Here is a 23,611-nt window from a genome sequence, read left to right as displayed (position 1 = left end):
TTTTACAGAGTAAAAAAACCTTTATATGATATAGTATATATGTACCACTGCTGCCCACACCACAGAGGACAGATAGAGAACTCCACGGTAAAGGAAATCCCAGCCAGAGAAGGGAAGGCCCCGAACGGCCCTGAAGCCCCAGCAGTGACAGAGCAGGGTCTGAAGGGAGCGGGGCAGTGAGCTGAAGGCCCAGGATCTTTGTACGAACAGGAGATTCCCAACGCAGGCCAGCGCCACCATCAGGATGAGACCTGACATCTAGAACAGAAGATTGAGATCATTTTTGTCTTTTCTGTCTGTTAAGTGAGCCTGCGCTTTGTTTCTTACCAAATGCCCATTTTAAAATAATTACATCCTGACTTTTTAGTGAGAAATACCCAAATAAACAAGTCTTATTATGCTGCTTTAAGAGGGTGAAAATCTAGAACAATAATGTCAGCATTTCATGTGTGGGTAGGACACAGAAAAAAACTGCATTAATGAGATGCACACAAATTGCCTGTATAATTTCCAGTCATTTTTCAAGTTCAACTGGACAGGAGTAATATACTGGCAGTATATTAAATTATCTAATGACAATCAAACAGTTGATGTTATCATTATGTTATCATTGCCAAAAGAAATATGTCACACTGTAGTGCACATGAAAGTAAAACATGTGGAATACCACATTCAAGGTTTTATTATAGTTCCCTCCAAACAGCACTCAATCCGGCCAATACAGTCGAACATAACTTGAAAACTATCTGTTAAAACAAAACTCCAACCGGTAACAATTGGAATGGAGACCTTTCCTCACTGGTGGTATCGCAACAATGAGTTTACCGTCGACCAGAAAAGGCTGGAGAGTGACCGGGTGAGGAGTGTAGCAGAGGATGCCACGGTCCTGTTCACCCTCAACACAGTCACACACTTCATGTTGAGGAGAAGGAGCATAACGCCACGCAGAGTACGAATATACTGCAGACACAAAATACGTCTTAATCATTGCTGTAATGTTTAAAACCCACACTATAATCTCTATAGGACTTCTCTACCAGTTAGTTGTATGTAGTGTAATATGTTTTGTCACATTTTAATTATGTTAAATACTCAGAATTATCTCTTTAAAGATGAGGCTCTTTCATTTTCCTGTAATAAAATGAAGCAGAGTAGGCAGTGAACTGCTTTATCAACATTAAATGTGTGTTTTCCTGTCTCTTTCTTTCTCTCACTTGTTCCAAGGTAGCCAGAACGCTGACATCAACATGTCCTCTGTGGTTGTGTCTCTGGAGCAGCTCCACAACCTCCAAGACAATGATCGAGTGATAGATGTAATAAACATAGTACACTAAAGATACCGTCAGCAAACTGACCTGCAAAACAGAGAGAGAGAGAGAAAGTGAGGTACATTTCCAGAGAAGTAAAAGTATAATCAGGTACATTTCATACTCTACAGTTGAAACCACGCTGTGTGCTTTCGACCTTTAAACTTCACAGGTATGTTGGTTTAAGAGCGACGGGTTACTTTACCCTTCGAGCTGGGTCATTGTGATCTTATTTGCATTGGTGTGTGGCCGAGTGTGTGTGCATGCCGGTGCAGGTTTCCATGTGTGTGCTGTACCTTCAAGCTGTGTGTATGCAAGTCTTTTAATAATTGTTTTAATTATTATGTTGGTATTCATATTTTTGCCTGTGTCTGTTTATGCATATGTGTAAGACTTACTTCCAGACAGTTAAAAGGTGTCCTCCAGTATCCCATCAGGCCTTGCTGCCCTATAGTGTACACTTGATTACAGAGTTGCAGAAGGGACAGGATAAGGAAGAGGAGCTGGAGGGGAGGAAGAAAATACACGAGGAACCTTAAAACTAAGGTTGGTAATCTTCTTTATAAACATTTAGCTTTATTTGTTGAAATTCTCATTACGTCCCGACAGCAATCAATTAATTAAATGAAATGCTCTGACAAAAAAATCTTAGTGAACAGTGTAAATCCAATGTTAGTGTTATTCAGTGCAATGTTGTGTTTGTTTTTCCTTTAAAAAAACAACTTAATCAACAATATCTTGTTGTGTAAATTATTATCTGTAGATTGTGCTTCTCCAGCTGCTTAGCGTCGTTATGATGGTGTTGAAGACTAGTTGTTTTCACGGATAATAAAGGTAATGTAGCATTTTACCTGGCACACCATGACAACATAGTCCCACACAGCAGGAGTGTGATACACTCTAACTGACCGGACTCTGGCAGAGGGCAGCAGAACGCCGGTGGGGCTCTGCTCAGAGAGCATGGTCACTCTGGTGAACAAGTTGGGTGCAGGGCTAAACAAGGTGAACTGGACAGACACAGTCTGTCTGCACAGCCAGCCACCTGAACACAGGAGCTTCAGTTTGGACGCAGCATCAGACCTGCAGAGGAGAGGACAACTGAATGATGACTGTGACAATTGTAATGGGAAAAAATATATTCTTATATCATGAAATGTTTTAAAAGATGTAAAACTGAAAGGTAAGGTGAGGAACACAAATACTGACATAACACAGCAGTCCTATAGAAGTAGTTAATCAGTTTTAATGAACACAGTGTCTTGTTTCTCAAGGCTGGTCACACACTCCCACTTCAGAAAGAGAAAGTGAAGACACAGTGTCTTCTTTGTCTGTATGGCAAGTTTGAGACGGACCGTAGAACAATCACTGACTCCCAGTTAACGCACCTGGCATGTGTTTAGATAAGAACGATAGCCAGGGTACGAAAACATCCACTCCCTGTCTATGATTTATCCCAGAGCGTGAACTCATGTGTGCATAAAATGGTTTGGTATCTTGTACGATGTTGAACTTTTCATCACAGACACTGACTGAGGTGGCTGTGGTGCATCTTTCCCTTGCAAGCAAAATAAAGTAGAAGGGGACAACTTTGAATCATTTGAAGACTTCATTATTTTCTTTGGATTGGTGAACAAAACTCTTCTCCCGATTTATAATTAGAAGTTTTTCCAAAACACAATACTACCGACAGAGTTGATACTGCAGAAAACCATTTTAACAGAGATCACATTAGGAACAACTCAAATAATAATTTCTGCCGCGTGTCCGTTTCTTACTTGGTGTGGCCTAAACCAACTGTAGCACTTGGTCCCAAGTAGCAGCCCAGGTGACCACATGTCTTTGGAGGCGTGGCCATAGGAACTAAGACCTGAGTAGTCATAGACTGACAGAGTACGCAGTGACACAGTCAGAACAAATCAGAAATCAAATATAACACTTCTAGTAACTGTGACATGATGGTAGCTTTAATAAACGCACTGTACAATGATTAATTCATCTCTAAATGTAATAAATACAAAACCTTGTCAGATATTGAAAGTTACCACTGGACTACTACAGTATATATGTTTGAGAAACAGTGCACTCTACAGGGGGAGTTAGTGCAAAGTACAATGATGTACTGGAATACCATGTGACAGATTATTTGCTTGAAATTAAAGCAAAGTATTGCACTGGATCATTCAATAAATATGGGGTTGCTTTGCTGTTATTTCACAAGTAATAGAATATTGAAATGTTATATTCTTTCGTATAAACTATTACCAATCTTTGTTTTCGATGTGTGCAAAATCGGAAAAGTTTCTCCTTCAAACACATTTAAAACAAAAACATAAACTGAAGTTATGATTGCACACAAGTAATTGTGATTTTAGGTTATATAAGTAGTATAATACTAGATGTAAAGGCATGTCTCCTTTTGTTACCTACCTGGCCCAGAAATGGGTCGGACACCTCTGTCTTCCACAGGATTGGCTCGCCAATCAAGATGTGTGACTGTTGGTTTCATAATAATGAAATACAAATTAAGATCTTTACTTCAAAGGGCCATTTCTTCACTGGGTTGTAGAGACTTGCATTAATGGTCAAAGTAAATTCTTTTCAAACTTTCATTGTACAGCATTGGATGGATGAATCCTTTTCATTGTATTTTACAAACGTTCGTGGAGTGACTGAATGACTGCAGAACTGTTGTAGCTTACCTCAGTTGTGGATGATGCATTCTTGTACAGTACATTAAGGAGGCTGCTCTGTGCCCACTTCCACCAGTGCTCATGCTTTTGTATAGACATAAATGCATCATCATGGCCACTGTTGAAAGATAAAGTATGATTTTGAGTGTGTCAGACAGCAAAGTACAAAGAACGAGAGACCATGTGTGTGCATGTTACCTTATAAACTGTTTTCTGACAGCTTTATTGAGGCGGTAATGGTCAGTGAATGAGGCCCCATAACTTATACACAGCATCAGGAGAAGCATGGAGCCACAGAGTGATAAATCCCTGGATGAAAAGAGGAGATAATTCCTTACACAGCTTTAAATCATATACAAACAGGTGCACACATACACAAAAAACACACAGACACACCTGAGAGTGTGATGGATGAGTGTCTCTCTTCTTTTCTTCCCGCAGCTTTTCCTCAGCTCTGCCGGAGTCGGTGGGCGAACAAGGCGGAGGTACCGCGCTCGCTGACGAGCTCCAAGCAGCTGTTAATGAGAGAAAATTCATATATGTTTTAATACAAACGAATAGATGAGAACAGAATAAAATAGAATAGTCTGGCTTTCACCTTTTCAAGGTATGAGCATCTTTCCTGTGGAAAGGCAGATGTCCCAAACTGCTCTGCTGGTTGCTTAGCACCATTGTGGCTCCACAGTTTTGTAGCGTCTTTCTCAATCTCTCTAATTCTGAAGAAGCTATGAAAGTCTGTTCTTTTCCTGTGCCAAAAGGAAACAGTCACTGCCACTGTAATAATCTGGAAAAGGGAAACAACATGTACAGTGCAAAGAGTTAAATTGCATTTATTTTCTATGTAATTCTAGTTTAGGATTAAGGTTTGTATGTGTCTTTATGTGGAATACAGTTTAGAAAAGGCTGGGGTTAGTTTACCACGGCTGGCTGGATGAGAAAGATGCAAAACACCATTGAGAAGAAAAGAGAGTGCATCCATAGCAGAACCTTGCTGCTGCTGAACCTGACACATGAAAACACACAGTTATACATCATATTGACTCTGAGACATACAGTTATAAAATGAGATATACACCATGTTTAAAAAAATCAGTATTAATAATGAATAAATTAAGCATAATCCACACCACTGGCTTCACACTTGACCATTCATACATCTTCATAATCATCAATTTAATGCCATCTAATACCTCAATCCCAGCACTGCAGAAAGCACAAGGCAAGGCAGGGACAACAGCAGACACAGTGTCCAGGCCAGATAGTGAGACCACAGCGATAGCGGTCTCAATCCTCTCCCTTTTAGCCGGTCGATGTTGTGTTCTGGCCACGCTGCCCGGTGATAGCAGTCTTCCTTAAAGCTGCAGTTCGATGAAAACTTCCCTTGATGATCTTCTTCCTTCTGAATAGCATGACGTACATCCCTCGTACCGGACAAAAGAGCTCTCTGGGTTCCAGGAAACCTTCTGCTTTCACTTAAAAGATCTAACTCTTTTCCCCCAGGTGCTTGATCAACATTCTTCCGCTCAGCAATCAGCAACACATTTTGAAGCGTTGGTCCCTTGTAGTTCTTAACTTCAAGAGAGTCCTCCTTTCTTGTGACTACATCTGATCGGATTGCAGGTTTATTACCTGTGTTTTTATTTTCCAGAATTGTAGTGGACACCGACAGCAGGTCCGTGCCCTACAAACACAAGAAGAAGGCTCAGATAGACATGGGAAATGTGCAAAAAAAAAAGAGAGACAAAAACAGAAAACAGAAAAAGATGTAACCTGGTATTTCTTCCTCCAGGTTTCCTGTGCCCACTGATGAAGACTGCTCCAATAGAGATGGGGCTCGAATACACTGTCATTTACCAACAGGGCATCTATGAGGAGACAAAACGATAAAACAAAGCAAACGGATGTGAAGAGACAAGAAAAGAGAAGAAAATGCAAAAAGAATAAATTAAAAATAATAGATAAAGCAGATAAATTATGTAAGATTGAAATTGACTTTTGGCTACTGTAGGAAAAAAGAGAAAATTGACATTTTGATGTGATCTAAGTGAGCTTAATTTTCATTGTCCCCTCCTAAGAAAGTGGAGGAATTATGTGTTTAACTCCATTTAAGCACAAACCTCCAAACGGGTCCTTTTCAGTCCGTCTCCCCTTCCTGTGTTGGACTACTGACCCCATCAGCTTGAGCTCACGCAGTCGGAACAGGAAAGATATAATTGCTGCTGCAGGCAACGCTGCAACCACACTTAATACTCCTGTCGTCAGAGAAACAGCTGACAGATCTATAATGTCCACCTCGAATGGCAACTGCAAACAAGTGATCAGAAACATCATTATAGAAAAGATGCTTTGAAACTGTCATGCGCCAAGTTTTGAACTCTGAAGTTTTGTTTTGGTATTTGACCTACCCGATTATTCATTTGAGATATGATCACTGTGTTGACACATGCGTATCCCAACAGTACCAGCAGGCTCACACTAAGTCTCTGAGTGTGAGTAAACGAGTTAGGCCAGGGGCAGCTGTACAAAGACATCCAGATGTGGTAGTCGGCCAAGTAGTCAGATAGCTTGAGACACAGCATCTGCAAGTACACAGGTGGAGATCCAGGACCACATGGGAGAAGAGATTAAAAGATGAGTTTTTGGAACCGAGTGTTCAGATGTGTACCTGAGCGCTCTACCTTAGCAAAGCCTATTCCATGAGTGCAAACTCGCAGCATTCTCTCCACCCGGCCATCAGCTTTGTTCGCAGCCAACCAGCACTGACCCCCAAAGAGCCAAGCACGTCCTTTCACATGCCCTCTGCTCACCTGTATTAAAAGTAGACAAAAAAAAAAAAAAAAGCATCTTGATGGTCAAAGTGAAAGTCCACACACAGAAGAAACGACACATTTACAAACACTCAACAGGTGGACTTTACCTCGGATACCTCCACTTGTTTGAGGTACCAGTTGGGGGAGGGGCCAGAGTTGTCATGCCAGATGTGAACCCCCCACAGTGGGCCCAGGCTGTCTGCTGCACTGTGGCGTCAGAGACAGAGAATACACTGAAGAGTAGTAGAAGTGAAGTATTCTACAGTATTGCAGTAAATGTGTGGCGATCAGTTTATTGATTTTATGTGGAAAATTAAAAAACGAACACCTTATTTTTCATCTTGTTTGGATTGAGATTGGATTGTTGAGATATTTGGATTACCTTAATATAAAGGTGTCTTGAGAGTTCCTCCTGAACAGAGTGCATCCTGGGACTTGTAGTTCTCTTGTCTGTGAGAACCCATCTTCACCATTCAGCACTATGTAAACCTGATAAACATGTAGAAACACATTAGTACAGGAAATTACTTTTATAAGGATATCTTAGTTTAATCCAAATCTGGAAAACAAACCCATACACACTTCAATACAGATTAAACACAATTAATGTTATTTTGAAAACATACATTACAAAAAAAACATAATTCAAACTAGTGCAGTGTCCAAGGATGCTTGGAGGTATTTTTCTATTTGTTATCATAGACACCCGTTTACTTCTCATACGCCTCTTGAGTGACCCGTTTTACATATAAATAAAAGACAAAAAATGAGCAAGACAATCTGTCTGCAATGGACGTGGGCTCAGGGTGAGAGTGGAGGGGTGACAGGGAACGCTATCACTGAGACATAGGGGAAAGCAGGAAGGAAGAGGTTCATTTTGAGATTTAGGGTCTCAAAGCCACCATGATCAGAGAAGCAGCCAGACCAACATCACCCCTGACATCTGGGCCGAGCTGAAGGAGCTGAGAGACATGGCCATCGAGCATGATAGAGAAGCTGGAGCAAGAGAATACAGGTGACACACACATCCCCTATTTCTTGCAAAAAAAAAAAAAAAAATCCTACTAAATTAAGTAAAAGATTCAACCTGCAAGTTGCTCTTTATAAACCATGTCAGTTATATCATATTATATATCAACATGAAACCACTTTCAGGTGCAGTTGAAAGCAATGTGACAAATGCTGCTGGTTGAAAGAAACAAAAAACGACCTCACCTTTGCACTCATGCAGGCTGCAGAGCAGAGACCAGTGTGGATTGTAACCGCATAGAGATACGGGTCACATGGAGAGTTGTCAGAAAGGTAGTGTACGCTCTGATTCCCTTCAGAGACAGCGTCAGCTCTCTTACACGCCACCAACCCCGGGATGTACAGGCACACGCACAGCACCAGCACACCCAGCACAGTCAGATCACCTGACACACTAAGGTGACAGAGAAGGAGGGAGAACAGAATGACAGAGTGAAGCAAATGTCTGCTTCTCAAATACGAAGAAAATCTACCAAAAAGTGCTTTAGAAAACTTTTATCTTGGGTTACTTTGGCATTTTTTACATTTCAAATTGATCCCCAAATTATTATTATTCTATGTGTGTGGCACTGCACCATGTGCTCCAATGTCCACGGTCCAAATTACTGCTGCAGTATTAGTAACCACAATATTTAGTTTTCTCTGGTTAAATGCATCATCCAAGTCTGAGGAGGGTTAGGTCACCTTAGGAACGGGTCCAGATCGGTTGTGTCATGGCTGCTCTGGATCTGCTGCCGCACCACAGTCAGCGGCCTCAACTGGTGACAACTGAGACAAACACCAACAAGCAAGAAGTGATTCATTTATGTTAATCCTCAGTTACTTCTAGCACGTGTGTGTGTGTGTGTGTGTGTGTGTGTGTGTGTGTGTGTGTGTGTGTGTGTGTGTGTGTGTTTGTGTGTGTGTGTTTCCCTCTGTGAAGGTCTTGTGTTCTCATGCCCACACACACTTAATCCCTGCCTTACCTGCAGTTGACTGCAGTAGCCATGTCTGCTTGTTGTGTCCTGCAGCCGTACTGTGTCCAGGCCCCCTGGTGGCCGTCCCAGGACAAACACAGGCTACGGTCCACTGTGAGACTGTAGCGGACCTGTTCACTGAGGTGTTTGTGTCTGGGTGTTTTCTTAAAATCAGCATTCAGCAGGGCCAGGTGACCAACTCCTGCAGCTAGAAATTTAAGAATTTTGACAATTCAGTTTTTTAAAGAGAGTACATTAGAAATTTCAAAACATGTAAATATTAGATAGATGAATAAATTATGATATGAACTTCAGCAGGAAATGGTACAGTTGTATTCTGAGACACTTACTAATCAACAAAAGCAAATAGGCTTTTAACTTTAGGATTATTAACATTGATTGGTCAATGTTAGTCAGCTATTAACTGCTAATTGTTTCATTGTGTCATTGTCTGTATTTTCTTGTTAAGTTTTGGGGGCCCTATCTAGGAACAGCATTGCAAATTAGCTTAAGCTAGAATTCTGTGATATGTGAGAATGGCTCACGCTGTACACAGGTCACTATGTGTTGTGTGACACATACTTTTCTACGTTAGTTTAACATATTGCTAAAGCCCTGTTTATTTTGTATCAAAACTGTATTTAAAACATAAAAGGCAATTTTGTGAATAATGAATTTGATTGATTCTCGATTCGATTGGTATTAAACCAGATGGAAACAGCAGGAGGAAAAGGAAATGTAACAAAAAGAATAATTAATCTATAATCAGCATCATTTGTTATTAGTATTAGGTAGTGAATGACATTCCGATTACTCTCTAATATGATCAGAACACCAGTCATTTAAAAGATGGAAAGACCAGGAGGGGGAGGAATGACAGAGCTGACAACTGAAAGAAGGAATTAAGACATTGCTTACCACTGAGGTAGGATGGGGGCAGAGTGAACCGTGTGGTGTTGCTCTCCCAGTGGTGAATCCTGTGAAGATGGTGCATGCTGGGAGTTGGCCTCTCAAACATCCTGCCACAACAAAGACTCTTGGTTTGTTTTTGTGTCACATTCTTGCCTTCTACTCAAAAAGCTCATTAAAAGTATCACATTGTGGTATTATGTTGCTCTAACTATTAGATGATAGAGAGTATAAAACCTAATGCAAGTCACCATCTACCTGAAGAGCAGCATGATGGGAAACACCTTGTTGAGCGGCGGCGTGAACACCACGCTCAGCTGGATGGCCTGCTGCAAGTGCTCCTGGGTAATGTTGAAGGTGTGGTAGTTGACCTGGCTGCATAGGAGGACGTACTCGGACACAGAGCTCTTCTGCAGAATGGACGTGATCTCATGGTCTCATGTGCTCTACTGCAGTGATACGGTGCAAATGGAGTCAACTTGTAGCAAACAGAAAAGAAGAGATAGTGTCATACGTTTCTTGGTGGTTGTTGCAGCTCGATGTTTATTGGCTGAACGAGCGAGCGGACCGGGATCTTTCTCTTCGTGCTGCACTTGTAAAGGCTGAGGTCAACCACTGGTCCACTCAGCTGGAAATCAGCAGAGGAAAATGAGAGCAATGCCTTGCTGTTTAATCAGTAAGTGTCATCATATCATGCCAGGCTCACCGGTTCAGGATAGTGGACCCAGGTGTAAGGGCTGTGGGTGAGCTCGGTCAGCACGCTGAGCACACACGGTCGATGCAGTCTGCTTTCAGTCTCTCCACGGCGACGAACAAACAGCAGATGGATCAGGGAGTCGGGCATGTAGAAGGTGGTTGAGCCACTACTGAGGACTGTGGAGGTTTGGTTTAGGTATGTGGCATATAAGGCGATAAGACCAGTGCTGACTCTGTGCTCATGGGCCTCATGGGACAAGATGTACTTCTGAATAAAAAAAAAAAAGTGTGACGGTTGAGGGATAAATGGAGGTACAAATATGAGGACATGGAAGTTCATGAGTAGATATGAACGAGAACATGTTTGTGTTCTCTCACCAGCATCAGGTCTGAAGCAGTCTGGAGAATATCAGCTATGAGCTGCAGCGCCTGCTTTGTTGAAATCGGTAATCCTTGTTCCATGTAAATACTACTGTCCTGTATTTCATCATGGGGGTCTGACTCTAATGCTTGTGCAATGTCAGCACTGGTGGACATTTCAGGTGTGAAGTCACTACTAGTGAGAGCAGCTTGCAGGCTGTATGACAGCAGGGCCACCAGGGTGTTGAGTGTCCTTTGAGAGTACCAGACTGGAGCACTGGAAAACTGTTCTGAGATGACCTGGACGTGGACGGTCACTCGTCTTGCACTCGCTAATGTCACCTAAACAGGATTGAGTGTTGCATGAGAAACAATTTTCATCTTTCAGCATGTATCCATCAGTGTCTCTTTGTCAATGAAAGTAAAACCTTCCTCCTACCTGACTTGTAACTTCTAAAAGGTTTTTCAGAATGCAGATGTTGTCCACCATTGATGCCTAGGATGAAATGTTAATAAAATGCTGTAAAAATACTTTTGTTGAACTGTGACTGTGAAACGGGAATAGAGAGCAGAGGATTGATTTGCTGAAATCAAAAATGTGGTTCTATTAATCTTGAGGTTTAGTACAGGTCTGTGTGTGTGTACCTGTCCGCTGCTCTCAAGCTCACACACCGTGCGAATGAGCACATTGCGTGTGCGTCTCTGTACGTGTGCGTTGGCTTTAGTGTCTAGGCTGAGTCGGTTGAGAATGCTGGAGAGAAGACTGACGTAGTTACGAATCTCCACACTGTTTCCAAGTTGCACCAGAGCTGAGAGGTTCCTCAGACCTGACTCTGAACTGGAGAGAAAGAGATATTACTGACACAACCATATACTGTATGAATAGTAAGACAGTAACTTCTTAAGAAGTACTGTACAACTCTTGTGGCAACACAAAAGTTGATATATGGTCTGCAAAAACTATTATACCATGTACTGTAAAGAATCCCTCTAACAATATCGTGCAACATAGACATAACCATAATCCTGACTTGATGTGATGGCATTCTTACAGCTCCAGGTCAGGATCAAGATGGGAAGAAGAAGAGGCGTCTCTGAAGAAGCTTGGTTGGACTCGGACGGTGACAGGACAAGGTTTAGAGGCCGCCCCATTCGTGCTGCTTTTGATCTCTGTATAAATAGTTACTACAGGAACAAAAATCAATCACTCAATTAATGGGAAAAGGGAATCTCTGCAATAACTTTTCATGATAATGCATCCATTTTGTGCACTTACAAAAGGTATTATTCAGTGTCTGTGTGTCTGAGTTTACCTTTACGGTCATCATTGGGGTCACCAGAAGGAAGGCTGAAGTAGTACTGGAAGTCTCTCCCCTTATACAGTGTCCTGGGAGGTCCGTCTCCTACACTGATACTGTACGAGTACAGTAAGTCCTTCAGCACACAGACACACACATGTGAGGGTTGGTATGCATGCAACAGTGCAAATAAATCAAAGTAAAGAGGTTGATACATTTGCTTGTCAAGATGCTTTTTTCTGTGTATGTTAGAGCTATGTTAGAGAGCTAGCTAAGAATGAGTGAATTCTAATATCAGAGTCAAATGCAGAGTCAAATTTGTCTTAATTCCTTTCCTTTTTATAAGTAGTTATGAGAGTGTGTGTGTGTGTGTGTGTGTGTGTGTGTGTGTGTGTGTGTGTGTGTGTGTGTGTGTGTGTGTATGTTTACTTTGAGACAGTAAATACCTTTTTTCCTGAGGAGCAGAAGATGCTGAAGTGTGTATATAACTCCCTCCCTCTGACTGGTTGCACCTGGCACATCACACCTTTTGGAGCAGGGTTGGTTTTTAAGAATAGCTGAGTCCGGCCCAGAAAACTATTAAGAGAGTCTGAGTTGAAAAAGGCAGCAATCACATTAGCATCGAGATCCATCCCTTCAATTTTCACAACACAGGTAATTATCATTTTAAGTTTAGACACCACTGTGGTCCCCAATCCAGAAAAGCAAACATATATTGTGCATCACTCTTACAAGAAAATTATAACAATTACAATGTTATTATTAGATATTACCCTGAAAAATAGATCAAAATTTAAAAGCACTGCAGCAAATGTGAGGATAATCAAGAAACCGTGGCTTCTGTGACAACGCATTGCATTTTGGCAAAAATGTCGTGGTTATTGTGAAACTTACTGGCAGTGATCTCCAACATGTATCTGCTCCCAGGAATCAGACTGAACGGTCTGAAGCTGAGCAAAGGGGAGGAAATTCCTGGAAAGATGGAGGAAGAGAGAAAGGTGTCTAAAGACTGCCATGGGTGGATAGAGAGAGGACATTTGTCTCTGTGAGTTTCCTGAATAATGTACCCGTGTAAGTGTAGGACTCAAAAAGGCCTCTGTCTACTGGGTGTCTGGGTAAATCCAGCAAAACTGTCTCCTGGATCACAACAGATGGTCTGGAATCGATCAGATTATTCCCCTCATCTTCATCTGGATCATGAAATGAATCCTCTCCTGGACTGAAGCTCTCACCATCCACACCTGGGAAAAACATGCATGTGATTAACACACAACCTCCCACACTAGGGAGTATTAACAAACGCAGAGATTTACTTCACCTGTGGGTCTTCCTGCTGAAACCCCTGGGTCTCCTTCCTCTGCGCTCATCAAGGGAGCATCATAATCTGAATCTATAATGCACAATACAGTTGGGATAACGTGAGATGCTAAAACAAAATCTGCACAGACTGTGTACATGTACATATAAGAAGGTGCTAGTTTACTTGTGTTATGAAGAGAAAAATACATTCGGTAGTTGTTTCTTATTCCTCCTTACATCTTGCTCTGGGTTTGTTGCAGATTGGATAACGTTGCATTTTAACTGTTTAGCATCGTTTCTAGACACCGTGGGCAGATGCTTTCAGCGAAAAAGCTCTGGTAAACCTGCTTTATGCTAAGAGCACCAAAAAATAGCAGCTAACAGCTAGGTTAGCTAGGTTAGCTGTTAAACATAGTGCGAGAGACCTCAAGAGTTAGTCGAGACCAAAAATAAAGCTAATAAAAGCTAATAATATTGGATTTACATTCATCATGTGAACAGCTATTGCTAATGCTGCTCCTGCTCCCTATCTACTGGAGGTATAATTGTTTAGTAGCAAGTTAGCTATATTAACTTTATCAGTCAGTGTTGTGTTTACAGTTTGTTTCTGCTCCCCCAAGTGGCCAAAACATAGTTGATGCAGGTTTTAAGACCCTAAACACCCATTGTACACCTACACAGGTGTTTTCTTTTGTGCCTGATTATACACCTCTCTCGACTGTGTGAGCATGCGCAGACTGTGCTTGATTGACAGCTCCCTCACCTTCTACAGTAGTAGCTGTGTTGCACCTCTAAGGGCGGGACAATTAACACTTTATCATTCTTAGTTGGATCTTTCGCTGAATAAAACCAATACCACAGTCTTGAAATACTCCGTGAATTGAAAAGTAAAATGTAAATATAGAAATTCTTATTTTATAATAATATATCAAATTATTTAATTATAATTATTGAAGCATTATTGTACAAATCACTTTAATGTTGCAGTTGGTATATGTGGAGGTAATTTAAATTACTTTATATACTGCTGAACTGGCCAGGTAGCTTATGAATTTCCTCAGGGGGAAATGTTTATTATTACTATGAATCTGCCAAGTAAATATAACTTAAGCTATCACATGTAATGGTGTAGAAAGTACACTATACAAGTACTTCAGAATTGTCCTTAAGTACAGTACTTGAGTAATAGTATTTACCACCACTGATAGTTTGTTAATCTTACATAATTCACTGCATAGAACCATGTAGCTTTCACCTGAGTAGAGGTCCAATCAGCCAGAATAACTGAAACCCAATCATTCTAAGACCAGATCAAATAATCATTTGATTTTGACTGGTTTTGTGTGACTGCCAGAACTAAGAAGCTTCACAGCCAACATTTCTGCTCAGTTTTTTCTCACCTTGTTGACCCCCCAAGTCACCGGTCTCCACGACAGGAAAAGAAAACTCCCAGTCAGCAAAGGAGTCAGATTCAATTGGGAATTCACCCTGGCGAAAGTGGTCTGAATATAGGACGCCACTGTTGTCAAAAGCAAGTGGCGGGTATTCAGTGGAGGAGTACAAAGGCTTTGGAGGGTCAAACTCCCCCAGGGGGTGATAAAAGGGCTCCTCTCCTGAACACAAAGAGGGAAAGCTGTTAAATAATTCATAAACTATCCACTTTACTGTAACTATGACCTTGCACATTACTTCTTGCTGATCTACCCTATTGATGTTCATGTCTTAAATGTCTTATTTTTTCATTGTGAGCATGGTAAAAATGACGAATTCACACTTTTCTTCACATTTGATTCAAATGTACCTGCTGAGCAAGTAAATCTTTAATTCAAACAGTAAAAGCTTGCAGCGACATGGCAGTAACAGCTGCTTACCTGATCCTTCCGCTCTTTTGTCTACTAGAGAAGAGATAGACGAGGGCTCGGGTTCTGTCAGATCTGATTGAGGAGGAAAAGAGGGAAGTCAAGTTTACTGACATGGTGTTGTTTTCTATTTCACTATGCAGGTCTCCTCAAGATCTGTTTTTACAGAGGTAACCACTTGGGAAGCACACAAGCCGGTCACATTTAATCACACACCAGCCATAGTTTCAGAGGCAGTCTGGATCAGAATGACAGGAGCGGAGGTATGGGTGTACTGTGAAGCACCTGTAGCAGGTGGATGCCGGGTGGAAGTCCCAGGAATCTGAGGGGAAGTGGCAGCACCCTCCATGATGGTAGACGGAGCACTGAGATCCACGGTGTAACAAAATGGGACTAAAATAGAAAATAATAGAATTAAGGTGATTTCTTTTCTTGAAAACTAAAGAATGTACTGCACATGTCCAAATTAATTCGCCTTTTTTTTTTTACCTTCTATGACAGGCTTGGATGATGCATTGACCAGGTACAGGCTCCAGGTGTACTGGATGTATTTTGGAGAAATATCACAGCCTTCACACGAGGCGCTGACAGAGAAAGACTGATGCCAGTTCACCTGGTCTCCCCGGCACTGAGGGCAGGAAACTGACACCTTCCTGGATTGGAAACATTCAGAAACATGGCAACAGTCACAAGGAGTATAAGGTACAGTACACTGTTTAATGGTGGCAAATGTTTCTAAAATTCTCTTTACTTTATAGCATCCACATTTCATCTGTCCTCAGTGATTTATTTATTTTTTATAACTCTCACCCGATCACATTTGGTGTTAATGTGAGGAAGGTCTCTGATGAAGCTGAACGCTCGCCGCTGTGGACGTTGATCGAGAACTTGAACTGGTCAAAGTTGTGTTTTAAGAAACTAGCAGGAAATACAAGCACAGGGGATGAAGTGGGAACATCGTGGTGGAAACAGGAGCTGGTAATGGAGCTGACTGGTTTACATGTCCAGCTGAAGCTGTGAAGCAAAAAAAATCAGATCAGTCAATCAGTTAAGATTGAATGCATATTTGAGTAAATACCTTACAACCCTGCATACATTACACTGTTTCTGTACCTGACTGGGTTCATGGGGAAGTCTGGGTCGTAAGATTTCTGCCCGTCCAGGATTACCACGGTGTCGTTCCGGTTGTAAATGAAGATGTTGGTGCCGCCCTGGATGAAGGCAACAGGAGGGCTCGGTATCACCTGCACTCTGACGCTGTAGTTACTGTACACCACACTGCCGGCAACCTGAACCTGCGGAGCAATGGCTATTGGAGCCTCAGTTCTGTCTATTCAGGAGCAGGACAGCAAGTCCCTGGTCCAGATTTAAGGGTCGAAGTGTGACCATTTTTGTCCGCTACTTACCTTAGCTATGGCAGTATAAGTGTCATAGTGCAGGAGGTGGCTGGGCAGTATGAGGCTCTGTCTGCGTGTGTTTACAAGAGGCAAAGGGAAGACCCGTCCTGCATAGTCAAACAAAGTCCAGGTGTAGTGAAGGCCTCCTGAAATGTCACAGTCAACTTCCGTCTCATAGGTCACTCCCAGATGGATGACCTCATATCTTCGCACCTTGAAGAGAGAAAAGGAATAAGATGTAATTACCTTTTTAGTTATTTTACCTTAGTAAAAAATCCTGCTAGTAAAATGTACCTGTAGTTTTAGAGGCCCCATGTTTTTCACTGGTGGAGGCTGACAAGGCCGGTCCACAACAAAGACGTGACTGCTTAGAGACGCAGAACTGACCAGGTTAGACACAGTGACTTCCACTCTAAACTCTCCTGTCCTGCACAGAGTAAAAACACATAAACACTAAATGTATACTGGGAAAAATACACAAACATTTTATTTGCTTAACCTGAAAAGGACATTCATGTTTAAAAGTATAAATTGGTCCATAACAAATAATTAGAAACAGCTTGAGAGACGAATAATGATATACCAGCCAATAGTCTTTTTTTTCTCATAAACGCATATCTCCTATAAGGGTCCTTCAAATTGGTATCATTTATGAATTGTGACCAAGATTTGTACTGATAGAAACATTTTTCAGTTTTAAAATAAAATCTTAATTTGTCTACAATCTCTCAAATGAACAAACAATTTCTGAATTAAATCTAACATATCTTTGGCATTTCTGCATTGGAATTTGTTATTATATACCAGCTAACATATACACTAATACAATTAGTCTAGCTATATTATAAATATCCAAATGTGAATTAACCTAAGTTACCATAAGCTAATTAAAATTCAATAATGATAGTAAAACCCACCCATTGAAGACATGCTGCTCTGTGCTCTGTCCCAGCCTGGATGATCCGTCTCCAAAGCTCCAGAGGAAGGTGACGTCAGTCCCCACATTGACCCGGCAGCTCACCGTCACTGTTTGGTTCTGCAGGACAGAAGCCTGGTGGACCAGCCTGTTGAGCTTCACTGATCTCTGGACTACCAGCGGGAACACATCGGAGGTAAGGGAGGTCCGGTCACTCGACATGACTACAACTACAGCATACCTACATTGAAGAGAGGGGGTTGAAGTGTTGTAAATAGCGTGCATGCTGGCAAAAAATACTATCCAGGGAAAGATCTGTCTATGCCCTGTATTGAAACTATTTTGATTATTTTCTTGATTAAATGAGTAAAATGAGACTATGCACAAGAGAAAAAGAAGCATGTACATCATATTTTGAAGACTTCATCTGTGTCTTTATACCTGCCAGGTTTGTGGTATCTTTTGGTGACGGTTCTTGAGGTGGTTCTCTCTGATCTCGAGTCTCCAAAGTGCCAGAGGAGCTCCACCGGGTCTGGTACTCCAGCCATGGCCAGGAAAGTTATATCTGTATTTGTGGGATAAGCTTGCTTTGCTGCATAAATCCGCACTGTTAGGGGACAAAACAGATATTCACATTGCAGCACATATATACATATATATATATATATATATATATATACATATATATATATATATATATATATATATATATACACACACACATATATGTATATATATACACATATATATATACATATATATATATATATATATATATATATATGTATATATATATGTGTGTGTATATATATATATATGTGTGTATATATATATATATATATATATATATATATATATATATATACACATATATACGTATATATATACACACACACATATATATATATATATATGTGTATATATATATCTATATATATACGTATATATATATATATAAATTACATTTCTTATGACATTTATTTTTATAATTAACACTTGAAATGATGAAGGCACTTTAAAATGTAGTAGTATAAATGTGAACCATACTTTGGCGTTTAATTTTTGCTTTTTTACTTAAACTTATTCTTTTATTTATACAAAATGAACCAAAACCAAAATTGAAAAAGACAGCCTCAGCATTCATGTACTTGATTATTTTGAAGCTTACATTTTCGTTGACAGTGTTAAACAAATGCAAAAACCAAAGCCAGAAAATAATAATTCAGATAAACGCATGATACCTTAATTAAACTGAATCCTAAAAATAATTACATTGAATAGTGCCCACATAAAAAAATAAATATTAATTTAAAAAATGTGTCATAATCAAAGATATAAATGTTTAGATATTTATTAAAAAAAATAAATTTAAATCTGTAATTTATTTAATATCTACAAGCAAAGAAATTCACACTTCTTTTTAAAAAATGCTTATTAGAAGTTTGTACTGCTCACTTTCTCACCATTGTCAGCCAGGTTGTGAACAGAACTGGTAGATGGTTGCCACGTTGGATTAACCCTATCTTGTGGTGACTGCTTCCTGTTCCCCTCAACATACACTCTAACGCTTTTGTTCTGAGAAGATACTTGATTCTCAGCTTGAAGCTCAACCACAACTGTGTGGTCGAAAAGCAAAACCACCATCGCCTCCTCTCCTGTAGTGTAGCTGCTGTTTCTGTACAGCAACGTTGCATTCACCAGCAGAGACAAGGTCACATTTGACCCTGCTGTGATGCTAAATGAAACTGGCTGTTTTCGACTTGCTGCAACCACGCTGGGAACATTCAATAATAACTCTCTAACTGGATCTTGAACGAGGATGTGTGTGCAGAATGAGGCCCAGCTGATTGGGTTAAAGGCCTTAACTGCCACTTTATAACGGCCTGCTATTGTAAGAGACACATTTACGTTCCACTCTTCAGTTCTCCTGCTCATCCCAGTATTATTATCCAAACTGAAAGTCCAAATAACTCTCGACCCCATTCGGCTGGCGGGGCCGACAACCTCCAGGTTGAATTCTGTGTGTGTTGAAACTGCTGACTTCCAACTCCCAGAAGACCTCAGGGCACATATATTCTCATACACCATCGGGGCTTGAGGCAGGACGGCAGAGAGCAGCACTGATGTTGGGTCAGAAGTGGAGGGAAGAGACGCTTTGAGGCGATAACGTCCTGCAGTGGTGGGGAGGCGGCAGTGAATGCGGAGGTGCAAATGGCAGCTGGAGCAATTGGAGGCGTGGAGGAGACGAAGAGACACCAAGTGTTGGGTGTCTGAGTTGAGGGTGCCACCATGACAATAGATGCTATTGTGGTTTTGATTGAGGCTGTGATCACAGCTGTGATTATAACAGTTTTCTTGGAGAGTAATTTTGATGCTGTCACAGATGTTCTTATTGTCACTGTCCTTTGTGTCAATGCTGTCATGCTCAGTGTTCAGTGTGAAGTTGAGGACAAGTAGGTGCTTCATGGTGGTGAACATCTCCACGTCCACAGAAACGTCTTCTCCGGAAGTCAGCTGATCCCCCGAAACACTAACTCTGAGGTCAGAGGCGACGAGAGGCACAACCACCTGCAAGTACACATACACACACACACACACAACATGCACACAAAGACAAATGTGAGATTAAAGGACAAATATTTCATATTTCTCTTATTGTCAACAAATCGTATGAAAAGACCAAAAGCAGCAATGAATTGATTCCTGTGATTCCTATGCCTTAGAGCTCTATTGTTATATACATAAACTCTAACAATTTATTGGTTTGGATCTTTTCTTGGGATTTGTTTACAATGCGACACATTTAGAATATGACCGGCATTATCATTGAATCAATGAGGAAGACACTTTCAGTGAATGAATGCAGATAACTCACAATGTGTATTGTCTCCTGTGTCCATCCGTGGGCACTGGAGGCGTTCACTGACACCATGTGAACTCCCTCTGCTTCAAAGGTCCAGTTCTGCAGGGCATTTATAATTATGTTTTTATAATTCATCAGATTTTTTTAAATTAACAAAACCACTTTTTCATCATCTTAAATTTCCAAATTATCAAATATCCAATTGAGAACAGTATTCCTGCCACACTAACAGAAACGCCATTACTTCTCACCGGTGTGTGTCTTTAGTTATGAATAATTAATCAAAACCAAACTCTTCTAAAGAGGATCTGGATCCACCTCAACAATAATACAGCATTTATTTCTTCGACATTATGAATCTCTTCAGAACGCTGGAGTTCTACTCGCTGTTTAAAAACAGTTTGAAAATGTAACGATTGGTGTGTCTCTCTATGACTCAACATATCAGTAGCTCTGATTTAAAGTCTGTTAGTTGTTGGTCTACAATGAATATTAAAGAAGTGTGAGCATCAGGGTTTAGTTGTATCCCTTTCTCCTTCATGGCGTAAGAGCCTAAAAAAAAGTATAATAACAAAAATAACAACAACAATAATAATAATAATAATAATTCACTAAATAAAAATTAAAAAAAATAAAAAATATTGATTAGTTATGATGCTCATGTGGACTTTTCACATTCTATGTGTTGAACCGTGACCCCTCTTAAATAAGAAAGGTTAATTATATAAATGTTTATTGTTTAATTCTTATAAATTTGGGCTGTTATTGATGGGTTCTGATTGTGTTGTCAGACCATAGTTTCTGTTAGTTTCCCCAAAAATCTGTCATATTTCATTGATTGCTTTGATCACTGTGCAGATACATCAGGCGAGATATTTTCATGATTCTAATAAAATGCATATTTTAACTGAATTATTCTCACCAAACATAGATTATACATGTATATAATCCACCATATGTCTTGAAGGTGACTATTAACTGTCCTGTCTAACTAGTCCTGTATTTTTGTTTTTTTTGATGTGCAATCCCTACTTATTTGAAGCTGATAATAGACTTTGAAAGTAGATAATAGAAGTAGGAAAAAACACAGTTTTTAGCTTGTTTTTGATATAATCTTATAATCTTTTTGATATTCTTTGTTATAAAACAGTCACAAACAAGCCAGACTTCAAACACGAGCAGGCTGTCCTAAACATCATTGATTTATTTTCATGTAAAAAACATTTTTTTAAACAGCTATCGGTTGTCGTTGATCAATGTGCCAAAATTGCTTCAATCAGATTGGACTACAAGGCTTTGTTGATCCATTTTGGTAAATGTTAAAAGTACATTGTGATCAATTAAAAGGAGAGAACTTCAGCCTTGAATGCTGACAGCATTTAATTTGAGATACATAGCAGTGCTACTTTCTCAGCCCTACTTACCACAGTGCTGATCAAACAGTCGGAGTTGGGAAGGCAAACTGTCTTAACACCATCCATGTTTTTCTCTTTTCTCTTGTGAGTAATCCACCAAAAAAACTCCACCGCCAGACCATCGCCCATGTGTGCCTGCAGTGTGACAGGGTCGCCCAGGTATGCTGCCTCCACAGTCCCACTGCGGGAGTCTTCCTGTGGGAAAGGGATGCAGGAGGGGACACCCAGGGGGCCATGAATCACAGAGACCACCAAGCCGCCTGCAGAGGGCTGCAAGACGGAGAGGTGGAGGGTGGAGGAGACTGTTGAGAGGGGGTTGGAGACACTGACGTCTAAACAGAAAAGGACCGGATAAAAGAGAAAAAGGAGAGAGAGGGTGATACATAATGATACATATTTTTGATTAATTCATTATTCACCATTTGACTACATTTGTTTGCTCTTACTGAGTTCATATTTTCCTGGAGTTTCCAAAATCCAATCAGATGACACAAAAAAGGAGCCATCATCCGACACGTTGACATGATGTGAACTTTGACCTTTATGGGTCGTTTCCTGAAACTCAACAGTGACGTAAGAGAGGTCCTGATCTCCCAGACCCAGAATCCCTAAAAATCACAAAAAAACTAATTTGAAACAGAAAAAATGGAAACATTAATACATGCTACATATATATATATTTTTTTTTTTTTTACTTTGTAAGCATTAATCAAATATACTGATATTATTTTTCTCTCTGTGTAAATATATTCTTTCATGTAAAAAGTCATTAACAATCACATTCTGAATGAAATATTGGTAAGCACAATATTTATAAAATATTTTGTCAAAATCATTATTTTAGAAACACATCTCGAGCAGTTATTTATATAACATCGTCATAGGTACAATTATATAATTTAAATGATTTAAAAATATATAATATGAATGAATTATTGTTGATAATTTGTCTCCACATTACAAAGTACGACTGCAGTTGTAAACAAAGAATTATAAAAAATGTGTTTTCCACTTAAATACGCAACGTCATGTAGCTTGTTTTTAGCTTATATCCAATCATGTATATTAAAATGTTTTTGTGAGGTGGCTTTGACTGTTTTTTACAAGTCATATATTTGTAAAATATTAAAGTTTTCAAAGTTAAAATATTTAAATACATTAACACTGACAACACACAATGTTACTTTCTAAAATTCAGTCCACAGAGCAAACCTGAGCATGGATCTTACTCTAATATTTTTTAGAATAATAATTCATAATGATACATAATGGGATATAATTACTATATTTAGAAATAATATAATTAATTATATAGTAAGAAAAAAATATGAACGACATAAAAAAATATTTTACAAAATTACAGACAACAGATAATGTAAACTAGAAAAAAAAAGCATTTTCACTTGTAAGTAAAGGAGGAAACAACTTTGTCAAAACGAGCCTCTTTGCCAAGTCCGACAGTATTTATAACACAGGAGTCAAGCATGTGTGTAACTTGAAGAGTCGTATTTCCGAGAATTACACTTGTGTTAAGTAGCAGCTGACCTGAGGGCTGGTTGGGGCGTCCAGCCAGGTTTCCAGAAACTTCCATGACAAAAGTCTTCCCAGCCTGCACTCTGTCTGGAGACGTAGACAGACGAACGCTGTGCAGAAATGGCCCTTCAGTTCTGTAGAGTGCCACACGTCCCTGTTCACCTCCAACAGGCAAGTAGAGGACACTAAAGAAAAGAAAAGATTCCCAGTGAACGTATCCAGCACAAGTCAAACACAAAGCGTTTCAGGGCACTGGTACTGACATGCATGTTTC

At 40.1% G+C, this 23,611-nt stretch overlaps 1 protein-coding gene across 1 annotated transcript in view; it reads right to left on the bottom strand.

Moving 5' to 3' along the window:
* Window positions 1-22,445, bottom strand: part of LOC137871787 (polycystin-1-like protein 1) — a 24,579-nt gene extending 2,134 nt beyond the window's left edge. The window contains exons 1-49 of the mRNA XM_068709761.1: window positions 22,251-22,445; window positions 21,814-22,136; window positions 20,402-20,488; window positions 18,982-20,094; window positions 17,968-18,133; window positions 17,528-17,767; window positions 16,905-17,037; window positions 16,620-16,823; window positions 16,327-16,508; window positions 16,024-16,227; window positions 15,703-15,866; window positions 15,499-15,606; window positions 15,226-15,288; window positions 14,755-14,967; window positions 13,374-13,445; window positions 13,123-13,296; window positions 12,950-13,027; window positions 12,502-12,644; window positions 12,071-12,191; window positions 11,810-11,942; window positions 11,403-11,595; window positions 11,197-11,253; window positions 10,776-11,099; window positions 10,408-10,665; window positions 10,216-10,329; window positions 9,960-10,108; window positions 9,711-9,811; window positions 8,802-9,000; window positions 8,521-8,604; window positions 8,023-8,230; window positions 7,190-7,296; window positions 6,915-7,014; window positions 6,676-6,804; window positions 6,403-6,576; window positions 6,115-6,301; window positions 5,768-5,862; window positions 5,188-5,678; window positions 4,916-5,000; window positions 4,596-4,781; window positions 4,394-4,512; window positions 4,196-4,306; window positions 4,007-4,115; window positions 3,735-3,800; window positions 3,083-3,189; window positions 2,159-2,387; window positions 1,706-1,810; window positions 1,215-1,355; window positions 826-960; window positions 46-258 (exon numbers count right to left, since the gene is read on the bottom strand). Of these exons, the coding sequence (XP_068565862.1) occupies window positions 46-258; window positions 826-960; window positions 1,215-1,355; window positions 1,706-1,810; window positions 2,159-2,387; window positions 3,083-3,189; window positions 3,735-3,800; window positions 4,007-4,115; window positions 4,196-4,306; window positions 4,394-4,512; window positions 4,596-4,781; window positions 4,916-5,000; window positions 5,188-5,678; window positions 5,768-5,862; window positions 6,115-6,301; window positions 6,403-6,576; window positions 6,676-6,804; window positions 6,915-7,014; window positions 7,190-7,296; window positions 8,023-8,230; window positions 8,521-8,604; window positions 8,802-9,000; window positions 9,711-9,811; window positions 9,960-10,108; window positions 10,216-10,329; window positions 10,408-10,665; window positions 10,776-11,099; window positions 11,197-11,253; window positions 11,403-11,595; window positions 11,810-11,942; window positions 12,071-12,191; window positions 12,502-12,644; window positions 12,950-13,027; window positions 13,123-13,296; window positions 13,374-13,445; window positions 14,755-14,967; window positions 15,226-15,288; window positions 15,499-15,606; window positions 15,703-15,866; window positions 16,024-16,227; window positions 16,327-16,508; window positions 16,620-16,823; window positions 16,905-17,037; window positions 17,528-17,767; window positions 17,968-18,133; window position 18,982 (6,975 nt within the window). The 5' untranslated portion in view covers window positions 18,983-20,094; window positions 20,402-20,488; window positions 21,814-22,136; window positions 22,251-22,445. The remainder of the gene's footprint in view (window positions 1-45; window positions 259-825; window positions 961-1,214; window positions 1,356-1,705; window positions 1,811-2,158; window positions 2,388-3,082; window positions 3,190-3,734; window positions 3,801-4,006; window positions 4,116-4,195; window positions 4,307-4,393; window positions 4,513-4,595; window positions 4,782-4,915; window positions 5,001-5,187; window positions 5,679-5,767; window positions 5,863-6,114; window positions 6,302-6,402; window positions 6,577-6,675; window positions 6,805-6,914; window positions 7,015-7,189; window positions 7,297-8,022; window positions 8,231-8,520; window positions 8,605-8,801; window positions 9,001-9,710; window positions 9,812-9,959; window positions 10,109-10,215; window positions 10,330-10,407; window positions 10,666-10,775; window positions 11,100-11,196; window positions 11,254-11,402; window positions 11,596-11,809; window positions 11,943-12,070; window positions 12,192-12,501; window positions 12,645-12,949; window positions 13,028-13,122; window positions 13,297-13,373; window positions 13,446-14,754; window positions 14,968-15,225; window positions 15,289-15,498; window positions 15,607-15,702; window positions 15,867-16,023; window positions 16,228-16,326; window positions 16,509-16,619; window positions 16,824-16,904; window positions 17,038-17,527; window positions 17,768-17,967; window positions 18,134-18,981; window positions 20,095-20,401; window positions 20,489-21,813; window positions 22,137-22,250) is intronic.
* Between the last annotated feature and the right edge of the window lie 1,166 nt (window positions 22,446-23,611).

The sequence above is a fragment of the Cebidichthys violaceus genome, unplaced genomic scaffold (assembly GCF_023349555.1).
Source record: "Cebidichthys violaceus isolate CVI_PGR_0920_01 unplaced genomic scaffold, fCebVio1.0.p SCAF_15, whole genome shotgun sequence".
NCBI classification, from domain to species: domain Eukaryota; kingdom Metazoa; phylum Chordata; class Actinopteri; order Perciformes; family Stichaeidae; genus Cebidichthys; species Cebidichthys violaceus.
This window is presented reverse-complemented; position numbering and strand designations above follow the sequence as displayed.